This window comes from Dunckerocampus dactyliophorus, chromosome 1 (assembly GCF_027744805.1).
Source record: "Dunckerocampus dactyliophorus isolate RoL2022-P2 chromosome 1, RoL_Ddac_1.1, whole genome shotgun sequence".
NCBI lineage: Eukaryota > Metazoa > Chordata > Actinopteri > Syngnathiformes > Syngnathidae > Dunckerocampus > Dunckerocampus dactyliophorus.
Window position 1 is genome coordinate 50757096 of NC_072819.1, and position 12594 is coordinate 50769689.

Here is a 12594-nt window from a genome sequence, read left to right on the forward strand (position 1 = left end):
TGAGGCCAGTTTATTGTTTCACTGATTGTCTTTGCACTTCCTTCCGATACAGGCCCCTTAGAAATGTGCAGCTTTCCAAATTGTATGGCCACCAGCATTATTTAATTGGATTGTTATTTGTGAATTTATTAAGATGAACCTGTCTGACTTGACCTACATTGAATATTATAGTATTTGTCTTAAACAGTGTTTATTTGTAAAATGCATCCAGCGGCATCACAGTGAAAGAAGCATGATGTGTTCGTTCATTACACGCATGCTGCCTATGTCGGTACCGGAAATGAGGTGCTGGACAATATCAGCATCTTGGATACTGGTAAGGCCTGGGTCACAACCCACCGTGCGTGTTTTCAGTCCCGTTTTTGGGGAGGACACAGCCGCCATGTTTTCCTGAAAAGGTGGGGAGGGAGTACGTCAACGTTGCGCACGTGCTTACAACGTGCTTACAACGTACGATCTCCGTGCGATTGCCACGTTATCGTACAGAGGCTGTACTCACTCTCGCATGTTCTAAGTGCGTGCAAGTCCGAGGAACGTGAGTTTTTCCGAGCTTCCCTAGAAGTCGCTGCTGCTGCTGCCTTTCGTTGCCGCCCATTCCGCTGCAGAGACTCCGGGTTCTGTTGCTGCAAGAGCAGCTTCAAGTGGCAGCGCACCTCCTGCAGCACCAACTGACTCTTCTACGCTCCTCCTCTCATCTTCCACGCCCCGACTCCATGACTCCCTCTTAGACCCACCCGCACCCACCACATGCGTGATCACGGAGTCGGTGCGCTGCGCGTTCACTGGCTGCACAGGGCACGCAGCCCGCACGCAGCGAAAGTTCCTCCTGCACTAAAAGTGCTACGTCGTGTCTGCGTGCTCCCTAATCTGTACTGAGGTATCAATCATTATGGAACACTTCTAACTAATTACTTTAAAAAAAAGTTATTTGCCCAACACCAGTTATAAATGTTTTGCAATCATTCCTTGGAGCAGTCATCGATTTCTCGTTTCGTATGAATAAGTTGGGGTACTTCAGAAGCATGCAGAGCAACACATCAAATGTTAGATTCATGTCGGCTTTTGAGTTGCAGTCGATCACATGGAACGATCGTATACAACAAATGTGTTGGTTTGCTTCCAAGCATCGCCCCTAGGAGCTGCAGTCGGGACAAGAGGAACCATCAACGTGTAGACAGCAAATCAATGCTAAGAGGGTTAAAAACATAAAATGAAACACTGCTATGGTCCATTAGTATGAAATAATTGGGTGCACCGCAGGAAAAAAGCAGCGATTCACTGGAAAGCCACCTAAGTGCTAATATAATAGATGCTCGGGTGCAAATAGCAGGGGTGGCTAAGAGTTAATTTTGTCATGACGAGCTCCAGAGCGGTCAGCAGGGTGTCAAATGCTCTTCAGGCACTCATTTTCATGCTCCCATAGTGGGCTATGCTGAGGGTGGATGTGCGAGGGCGGAATGTAAATTCCTCAGAGCCATGAAAGCTTATCGACTAGATCTATAACCAGCAAACTACAGCCGCTTGTTTTTCCTCAAGGAAATATCGACACAGTCACGATCACAAATAATGTGCTTCCATTGTTCTGCAGGCGGTGCCGCTTGGCAGTTCCTGATCTGTGAACAGCATTACGTATTCAGGGTAGTACCTGTGCCATGTGACAACAGGATCCGGAGATCCAGAAGTGATGCACGTAAAGGTGACCGACTCCTGGTAGTCTGCAGTGGCGTTGAATGACTGCTGGGACACTGACAGGACTGGAGGGACTGTGGAGACAAAAAAGGAGAAGAGTATTACAAAACATCATCAAAAAGCACTCAGACAGTGTGCACTTGTTGAACCGGTTTCCACTCGTAAAATTAATGAACGAAGACCAACAATCTTAGTAGCTACATGTGGACAAAGGGAACAAAATTAAGCTACGGCACTAAAATAATGGAGGCGGTGGTGATGTACAACGTAACGATTTACTTTAGTAATCTTTAAAGTTTGATTTGTAAGTACCAGTACTTGGTTAAAACTAGACGATGCAGTCATCCGTCGCCACTTCGTGCTTCACATTTTGTGGCTTCTCTCTATCACCGTTTTTCAAAAATATTAATTGGAGGTGTCACGATACTGGGTTCAGGAGAACGAGACAAGACGATATTTTCACATTACTTTCAAGAAAACTACAAAATATCGGAGTGGACAAACCGACGTTTTCATTACACTGAGTCAAAATACATTTTGAAATGCTTCATAACTTTGTACGCATGACCGAAGCACGATGCTTTTAACTGTTGAACTTCTTTCCACAAAAAACAAACACTAAAAATGATAAAAGTTAAAATAATGGCAGCAGTTGCAGCTGCTGATACTAATCATTTATGTTGATGTGTGGTTATGTAGAGACACACAAAATTGATTGCAGATTGCATTGCAGTAGATTACTTTTATGTTTACATAAAAAACTACAGTTCCCATGATGCTTAGTGTCATACCAGGAAGTAGTGAAATAGATGCTAACGTCACGTTTCGATAGAAGTCTCATGCAGCAGTCCTATATCTTAAATTACTTTGATCAAATGGAGAATTACTACAGTTTCTGCTCCGACATTAAGAAGGTGTTAAAAAAAGCAGTGAAAAAAAAAACAGCCGCACGTCAAGAGCGACTGACGCTGGGAACACCGAAGCAGGTTGGATTGCAAGGTTTATAGTGTGAGTAAAGCACTTCATGTGTGCTTCTAATCTTGCCACTTCCGTATTACGTGTATTATCATTCACAGCAGCCATGCCATCGCTCACAGTCTGGCTGCCCTGTTTTCACGAGACAGATTTTCTTTAAACGAGAAATATCACCACATTTTAATCTTGCGAGATCTTGTGACACTCCTATTAATTATTAAATCATGCTGTTTGTAGTAAAATGCATAAAAATATTGATAAAAATGGTTAAAACAAGCCAAATACAAATATAGGGCATTCAGAAAAAAACTCAAAGACGTTGTGATGATATGTAGCATTCTACATTGGTCACTAGGTGTCAGTAATGTTACTGTAATGTTCGGTGAGACACGCAACCACCAGACTTGTCTGTTTAGATTCTCAGTCATCCACGTTACGGTAATCTGCAAAACGTTGAATCGAGGCAGCCAACAAAAAGAGTCCAGTTGCCTTGACTCAACCAGACGTGATTTCCAGAACAACAGATAACGGTGACCAGTGAAGCAGAGTCATTAAACAACTGTCAAGCAGCTAAGAAATATATCATGTTGTATTGTCATCTAGCAGTTATTTTTTCGCTGATATTGAAAGTATGATTTAAAAGGTTGCCGTGCGGCGACACCATGACGATTCATGTCACGACAACACAAACATGACATGAATGTGCACGTGTGCTGTGTCACGTAGGGTCCCAACACCCGTATTGAGCCGACAAGGAACGCACTTTGTCTCGTATTGCTGCCAGAATCAACACTAGCCTGTAAAACCTTGATGGTTTGTGTTTGACAGCTTGCCGCAGGCTACGCCAATTGATGCCAGCGTGCTTGATCACTCCCTTATCAAACCCATTCTCTTGCATCTTTCTTTACATGCTTTGCCTAGCTGTCCGCAGCTAACTAGCTATCTTTGGACAGTTACCAAAATTATTCGCCTGCCTTCTCGTCTTCAGACTCCAAACGTGACTTTTTACCACAGTGACATTTGTTTTTAAACCAAACAAGTGGTTAGTTTGGAGCTTGTTTTTGTCCCACGGGGAAGTGGATATTACCGTCCATCAGTTAAGTACTAACTTCTTCAAGTGTCTTTTGTTGTCATACTAATTATGTCTTGTCCTCCAAACATTATTTCTTGTTTAATGGACACTACCTATTGTCTAATGGCCAATAGCACTCATCACAAATACATTGAAAAACGTACAGTTAATTTATTTGATCGGTATCGGCCAATTGTACTCATTTATTAAAAAAAAAAAAGAGACAGTCTTGGAAAAAATGTCTGTCTTATATTCAAGTCTGTCTTATATTCTGGTTCAGAGGAAAATCTATAACCTTTTTTGTTGATATTCTGTCTCTGTTACAACAAACCTAAAACCCAAACAGCAGGGGCTCAAACAACGACTTCCCCCATTGCATGCTTACATCTAACAACTAAAAATACCCAAAGAAAAACAAGGTACAATGCAAAAACAATGCACTAAACTTCTTTGTGTCAAGACTGTGATGTTTGTGCGTCTTTGTGATGCAGAGACAATATCTGTCACCTACTTGGCAATGACAGTAGTTTCAAAGCCAAATCATATGAATGCATTTCTTTCCACTGAAGACGGAACAATACAGTCGAGTGTCATCAGATTCATGAACTCCTGGATGAGCAAACACAAAGTAGCACCTGATCAGTGCTGCAGCAATGCTATTTATGGTAAAGAAATGTGCCTGATCGTTACATTAATATGTTTGTGTTCTTAAACAGAGGAGGTGAGGCCTACAGGGAGGACGACAGATGGAAGTGTGTTATGTTAGCAGGGAGAAACATTAGGCTTCTTATGCAAAAATGGCAACTTCAGTGCATGCAGATGTTGGAGATCTAAAAGAACTCTTTTCTTGTTATGTATCTTTTTCGCACTGTGAATGAACATTTTCATTTGATTGCCATATTTTGCCTTTTCATCTCTGTCACCGTGTTTGTCAGTAAGGTGATATTTCATTGCATATACCGTAAATTCCGGTGTATAAGCCGCACCCACTAAACTTAGAGGAAAAAACTGATTTGTTCATATATAAGCCGCACATGGCCACATGTCATAAAATGGCATAAAATCACACAGCAACTTAACACTCAAAATGCATACCTAGGAAATATATGAACAAGTACCAATATGAGTTTAAATGAAAAGTTTTAGTTTTGCCATAGTGCATTTCATCTGAGCAAAGCATTTAATTGGAGGACAAGTAGCATAGAACATGGATGGATGGATGGATGGATGGATGGATGGGGCTGCAATGCTGCCTCTGTCCACCAGAGGAAGCCAGAGGTGCCCAGAGCCCAGCGGGAGGATGACATCATTGCAGCTCCGGACAGGCACTAATGAATACTTTGCTCTGACGCAATGCATTATGGGAAAACTTTAAACTAGTTAATTGTTTTTCATTTTAAACTTGTAATGATACTTTGTATATTTGTGTATTTCTTAGGTGTACCTTTTGAGTGTTAAGTTGCTGTGTGATGATTTTAGCCTTTTATCTAAGATGACACCGTGAGTCAGACTGTTGTATTGGGTTGACGAGCTCGTCGTGAACGCATTGATAGCTCGTGATTGGCTCCCGCCAAAGAAAGAGCCACCATCGCCTCACTGACTCGCGAACAGCACAGTATTTAAATGATTATTAGTAGTTCTGAATACAAAGGAGATGTCACAAGATTAGAACTTAGCCATAAATTAGCCACACGTCTGTATAAGCCGCAGGTTCAAAGTTTAAGAAAAAAGTAGCGTCTTATACACCGGAATTTAAGGTACATATTTTTTTGGCTAATGCTAGACATCTGTTACGTTTGTGTACAGCCCCCTAATGAAGGTAAGACAAATTAAATCAGTGATGTATTTGTATTACTGTGACTAAGGATTTTCATAGTCTAATAGGAGCTAATTCATTAGATTTTGTCCATAGTCGACTAATATTTGAATTATGGCGATCCCGACAAATAAACAGATCTCATTTGCGACTTTTTTGTATTGTATTGTATTGTATTGTATGTACTTTATTGATCCCACAGCGGGGATTCCACCTTAAAGAAACGGGTTAAAACACTCAGACCAGCAAATAAACATGGAAGGTGTAAAACAACAGTACCTTCATTTATTTAGTGACACAGTGTGCATAAAGTGCACATAAAATAGGGGGAACATGGCTTGAAAAACAACAACTTGCCAAAACTCTCAGTTAGCAGCCCAATTTCTTGGCTTTGCCGTGGGTTCATGGCTGCAAAATACAGCAAGATTTTGGACAAATTTTGGTTGCAAATGGTGATATATTTTTAAACTGTGATTAATCATATTAAAAATTTGAATCATTGCCATCCCTAATGATTGACCAAACAAGTAACTAAACTAGCTGTTCATTTCCTGTCAGCGCAGGTCACACACATCAAGCGCCGATAGCTTTCCAGGGATAAAACTGGACTTAAAACAAATCAAACATTTTGAGTCCTTTTGCGGTTGAGAGGAGCACGCACCTGCCTGAGGTGATAAGCAGTGATTTGTAGGCCAATAGATTTCCACCCCTAAGTGACCCAAAACTCTTCTTGTGCCAGACACGCTCATGAAAGCGGCGTGCTCAAACCGCCCTGTTACCGAGACACTACGCTGTGCACAAAGGCTTCAAACGTGCAGCGAATGAACCTTTATTGCGCTCATTACAGCCATGAAAGCTCTTAGGTCTACAGACTGCGAATGCACGGCAAACTTAGTCAATGCATGAGGATTTGTTTCTCAGCACAAAAGCTTCCGTGCGCATCACCATGTTTGGTCATTTATGACTGAGATAATATACGGCAAAATGTTTGGCACGCCGGCTTTTCCAACCACAAGGAAGTAGGAAGAACACACGGTGTTTGTGGTGCCTAAACAGGAGTGGCAGCAAACCAAGACAGTGGCTTTTAACGCAGTTGGGAGTGCGCTGAAGGGATTGTGGGACCTTGTCAAAGAACAGATGGAGGGATGTCAGATACAGTTCGAATTGAGTTTGGAAAGGAACACTGAGGAAACATACCAACATACATTGGCATGGTAGGCATCCTTCTGTCTCGAGGGACAATGGTAGCGCCCCGGGTCGGCGTGCAAGCATTCAACATGCAGGAGCAAGGCGGGTCAAGTGTCTTGAGGAGCGAGGATCAAACCGCCAACCTTCTGGTTTCTGGACGACCTGCTCTACCTCCTGAGCCACGGCCGCCCATAAACATACATGACAAAATACTGAGACACTCGGTTATTTCAATACAGTATGTAAAATACGGAGATGACGTTCTACAAGATTTTGGAGCTTGTCTGGCGGAATTTTTGTGCATTCATCCAGAAGAGCATTTGTGAGGTCAAAGCTCATGAATTTGGATGAGACCCCGCCTAAGTCAAGAGTGGGCCGGTGAAGTTCCTCCATATCGAACGGATCCAAGCATGACTTTATGTCACCACTTGACGTAATGTCCGACAGTTACACTAATAATTACAGCGGACCCGTGGTTAGTGTCATTAATCCGTTCCAGAAGGTCTGACTCAAACTGAAGCGTACTGTAACCAAATACATTTTTCTCATAAGAAATAATGCAAATACATATAAATGATAAATGAAAGGGACAAATAGACATTTAAGGTTAGTTTCACCTTCATTAAAGACGTGATTGTTGACAAAGCCGGCAATCCACATCCACAGGGACACACCTTCGTGTTTTGCTATGAGATATTTTTTAAATTGTAATAGTGCTTCTCACCTTCTCAAAATGCTGACATGTGCAATTTTCTTTGTCTCAATTATGGGTTTTTTTGCAGCCATGATCAAAAGAGACTCGTGGAGTAACTGCGTTAGTCAGCACAAAACTACAGAGTCAACCGCTGATAACATCATAGATGGGGAATGGTGCTGACTTCCACTTCCGATTTCCATTTTACTAGCACGCTAAAGGCTGCTAACAAGGATGTTTCGTGCTAAAAATGTATTAAGAGCACAGTTGGACTCACACTGTTAGGAATGGAATTTTTTTCCACTCTGTTTTGGATAAGTAAAGCAACATATTTGCTCTTAATCATAACAGAGAGAAAACAAAAGGCACCCTGTTCTTTTTAATTACGGTAAGCACACACATAGTTTCACCCGTTCTGTCTTCTGGCTGAGTTGCGCAGCCCCATAGCCAAGGATTGGTTGAAACCAGATCAGACCAATACACCAACAGTTCAGGGGAAGTTTCCTGATCACTGGGACCGCCTCAGTTTCACTTTAGAGATTGCTTGGAAACTCACTAGACCTTGGCTGGTGGGCTGAACGACCTCTCCAGCACCGGCATTACAATTGCTTGAATCTACTCCTTTTAAGATTAAATTGTAAACCTTACCTGAGATGCGTAGCATTATTTCACATCTGGTTGAACAAAAGAACCTGGGTGGACTTCACCCTGCTAAAAGGGCAGGTCCAAAACAGTAGAGCCCTTACTGGCGGGGGTTACAATCCAAGACCAGCGAATAGCAAATAAATGCGAGTAACTGAGACGGCCATAAAAATGTCACTATTGACATTTTATTCATGAAAAGGAAATTATTGTCCCATAAAATGATTTTTTGTTAATAGTTGTGGGTGTCTGGAGCGTATTAATTACATTCACATTATTTCCAACGGGAAAAATTGCTTCGGTTGTTGTACGTTTCAGTTTTCGTCAGTCCTTTTGGAACAAATAACAAAAAGGTTCCTCTGTATGTGTTGTGTGCTGCATTTTGTCAAATATTTTTCCAATCTACCTCTTCTGATCAGCCCGGTCCAAGAGCACATCCGTGTCACTTTTTTTGTACCGTCCGTGCATTACAAAAGTCGTCCCGCAGTGTTGCAGTAACTTTAGTCAAACCTGTAAAAGTTCCCATTGAGTTCATGTTCTTTCGGTGGTTATGACTCTTCCGCCACAAGACAACTGAACACATCCTGACAGAGACGGCCAGTTGTTTTCACTGACAGCCGAAAGGGGTACAATTCCGTGTGTCACATGTGAATGGGAAACAATGAATGGATGCATCCTGGAAGGATAGAGGAGACACTAGGAAGATGTATCATTATTATGTAGACATCAGTTGCCATGGAGACACACCAGTAATGGTGGAGAATATATATATATATATATATATATATATATATATTTAGAGAGAGAGAGAGAGAGAGAGATACTTTATTTATCCAAGAGAAATTCACGTTTCCACTCAGAAACGTTTTCAGGTCAAAATGACACGTAAAGTATTTCATGGTTTCATCCTCTCATCCATACGGGAACAGCGTTCTGGGTGACCTGAAACAGAACTTTTTGAAAATGGCTTTCAGACAGGCAATACGAGAACGACAACGCCACCGACCCACCACCGCCTCGTCGCCGTCACGTGACCAGAAGTGAGCTTCGACGACAAGCCTACATAATATCTGAATATTTCGACGGACATGACTCCTGATATTTTGTTGTCTTATACTCCGTAATGACTCGCAGAAGCAATTCCACATCTTGTACGCGAAAGACGACAAACTCATGCGCACTTGTTCTTTCTTCTTCTGTGGTTTGAAGTGTCACGTGGTTCCGTCTGCGTGCCTGTTCACAGTGCCACGCGTAGGTGTGCCTTGTGTATTACATCGTGTTCACTCAGTGATGCGTTCCTGTCTGGATGCAACTACATACTAATCCAGCACGGTGTGCACGTGACCAAAAACAATCCCAAGAAGGTTCCTGTGTGGACAGGGCCAGAGTGAACGCGACACAGGCCCACAATGCAACATGCCTAATTATGTGAGTTTGAACGATGAATTGCACATTCAAGCCTCCTTTCAAACTGACCTTCTCTCACTTCAGTGGCAGACTCCGCCGTCTGATGTTGTTACCCAGCAGGCTTATTTCCAATCTTATAAAACTATCTTCCATGTGCTCTTCCTGGCAAAGACGAGCGGAGGCTAGCGTCAAGCTTCTGAGCTTGGATTGAACAATCGCTGCATGGGAGGAACTTTCCTCAACAAATCCCTTGATGAATGTCACATCTGAGCCGTGTTTTAGCCCATTCCTCTGCATTTTTAATGCAGTGGATGAAAGGCTTAGTGCAGCTTTTCTGTGTGATGCCTTCCTGAGGTGTACTGCTGCCTATTAGCTGTTTTACCCTCAGGTTGATTGGCCATCCTCCTCAAGATACCACCCCCGCTATGGATGGTCCACAGGACACTGGCAGCTCCGGTGTCCTTATGCAGAAGACTGTACTCTCTTATCAACAGAGGCATGAATATTTATGACTCCAAATGGAAGGAGAAAAGTATACTGTAAGCCGCTACAGCCCTGCTTTTAGTCTTGTTGTGCATGACTGGGTCCGGCGATGTCTGTTAACATGGTGCTGAAGTAGTCAAAACTGACACTTCCTCCGGCTCCGAGTGTTGCTACCAGCAGAAAAGGAAGCATTAGTAGGTTCAGTGGGAGTTCAGCGCAGAATTTCACTATAAAGACGAAGCGGTACAGGCAGCCCTAAAAACATGCCAAGATACGATCAACATAAACAAAGATGAAAAAGATGAGGCGGCTACATTTCCATTTCACTACTCATACGAAACCTGTAAGGTGGTATCATGCCCAAAACATTTCTCAGATGGATCCCCATGTAAGGAGGATGCCCAGGAGCTGCACAGCTATGTTGCTCATCGTTCTTCCAACCCCCTCCAGGGGTCAACAGACAGGACTGTGTTTCTGTCTTTTTTCTTTCTTCCATCAGTTTGTTTATTCTACATCCCCCAGCAGCCCATTGATCAAACTACTTAACGTACCTGAGCCCCCTGGCCCTCTACTCTATCTCCATCTGCTTGTGTACAGTCATGACCACGCTACACTTCACTGAAATATGCTCAACTTTTTGAGGTATGAGGGAGTTTAATGTGAATATATCATCAGGCGGTGATATTCAACTAAAAATGTCAAAAAGCTGAGGGCCACCTGGCTTCACTGTGTATATAATGTCAATCTGTGACATTTTGAAAAGCATACAGGTCTTCGTAGATAAGGTAATAACTTCATAAATAAAACATACTCATTCAACATACATTATTTTCAAGCAAGTACACATTTTCAGTAACTAAACTTATCCTTTTCCACTTATCCGAGGTCGGGTCGCAGGGACAGCAGCCTAAACAGGGAAGCCCAGAGGCGGATCCCGAGGCACTCCCAGGTAACGCGTCCTGGGTCGAGGCCTCCTACCAGTTGGATGTGCCCTGAACACCTCCCCAGGGAGGCGTCCGGGAGGCATCCTGACCAGATGCCCGAGCCACCTCATGTGAGGCCCGACGACGAGTTTTTCGCGGATGACAGTGCTTTTCACCTTATTGCAAAAAGGGAGAGCCCAGCAACGCTACGGAGCAAAGTAATTTCAGCCGCTTGCACCTACGATCTTGTCCTTTTGGTCACTACCCAAAGTTCATGACCGTAGGTGAGCGTAGTAAATGTAGATCGACTGGTAAATTGTGAGCTTGCCTTTCGGCTCAGCTCCCTCTTCACCACGACGAACCGATGCAGAGGCTCCATCACTGCAGACGCTGCAACAATCCGCCTGTCCATCTCACGTTCAATCCTTCCCTCACTTCTCAACAAGACCCCGAGGTACTTGAAGGATCTCATCCCTGACCTGGAGATGGCACTCCACCCTTTTCCTGGGTGAGAATATGCAAACTAAACATTGGGAGGATTTTGACAGCAAAAGCAGAAGCTGAAAACATTCTTTTGTTGCTTCATCTGCTTCATCGTAGGTCAACAAATTCATTTTTTAAGTTGAGAAGCAAAATAAATGAACCTTCACCACAACTACAGTACTCAGTCCTTTAGTTTGGTTTGTTCTGTGCCACAGATGAGGATGCCTTGCTGACACATTTACACGATTCTTATGTGAGTATTTTACATTTTTTTGGTGTTGTAATAAAATCCCTATATCATGTGTTCAGTTGATTTTCAATTGACAATGAAAAACTGCTCATTATTTCATATGTTTATTAGTTTCAACCCAAAAAAATGAATGACACTTTGTTTCAAATAGTTTTGATTTAATAATCAAAATTTTGAATTGAAAATATTGGCTTTGAACTGTGTTTGATTTTTCTTTTTTTATTTGTGTGCCACAGGATTTAATTTGACGACTATCAGTCAGACATGCACTCGTAGTTGTGGGGGTGGAGTTTAAATTCAATGTTTCAATAACTCTACTGTCTCCGTATTTTTCAAGAAAACATTTTACGTTTCTGTTATATACAGAAAAAAGAAGCAATTTTTTGCGGGGACTGTAAAAATAAAAACTCAAGCAGCAAAGGTATTGAAACACAAAATTAAAGTCACTCCCGAAACTTTTGGCCATGACTGTACTTTACGTAGCCTTGCTGGACAACCTGTCACCAGATAGCTACTGACCGCAGTTTTAAATATTTGATTTGATTTTATAGCGCCAAATCACAACAAGTAATTTAACTTTACCTTGTTGTTTTTTTAGCAAACAGACTAAATAATATCATATTTGCCGTATTTACGTGATCGCATGTCATTGCAGTCTCTACATGGTCGCACATTTACACTTTTTCATCTGCTCTCTGTATCGCACATGCGTATAACATACAGTAATTTATAAGGTTTGAACAGAAACGGGTGAAATAAACATCAAAATACCTTGCTTATGGGTGCAACGGTACATGTACCTGTATCGAACTGTTTGATACAGTGGTCTCTATTCAATATCACCGTGAATGCAGCGATAGTTTAACTCAAGTCACAGATGTCACATTACAAACTGTCAGCTCACATCAAAGTCCTCTCCTGATTCGCTGTTGTTCCTCCGCGGCAAAGACGAAATCCCGGCAGTTGGAAGCA

At 42.3% G+C, this 12594-nt stretch overlaps 1 protein-coding gene across 4 annotated transcripts in view; it reads right to left on the minus strand.

Moving 5' to 3' along the window:
* The window catches only part of LOC129185146 (neural cell adhesion molecule 2-like), a 243331-nt gene that overhangs the window by 46379 nt on the left and 184358 nt on the right, over positions 1-12594 (minus strand). For all 4 annotated transcript variants that reach the window (XM_054781890.1, XM_054781881.1, XM_054781871.1 and 1 more), the window contains exon 6: positions 1646-1763. In XM_054781890.1, coding sequence (XP_054637865.1) covers positions 1646-1763 — 118 coding nt within the window. The remainder of the gene's footprint in view (positions 1-1645; positions 1764-12594) is intronic.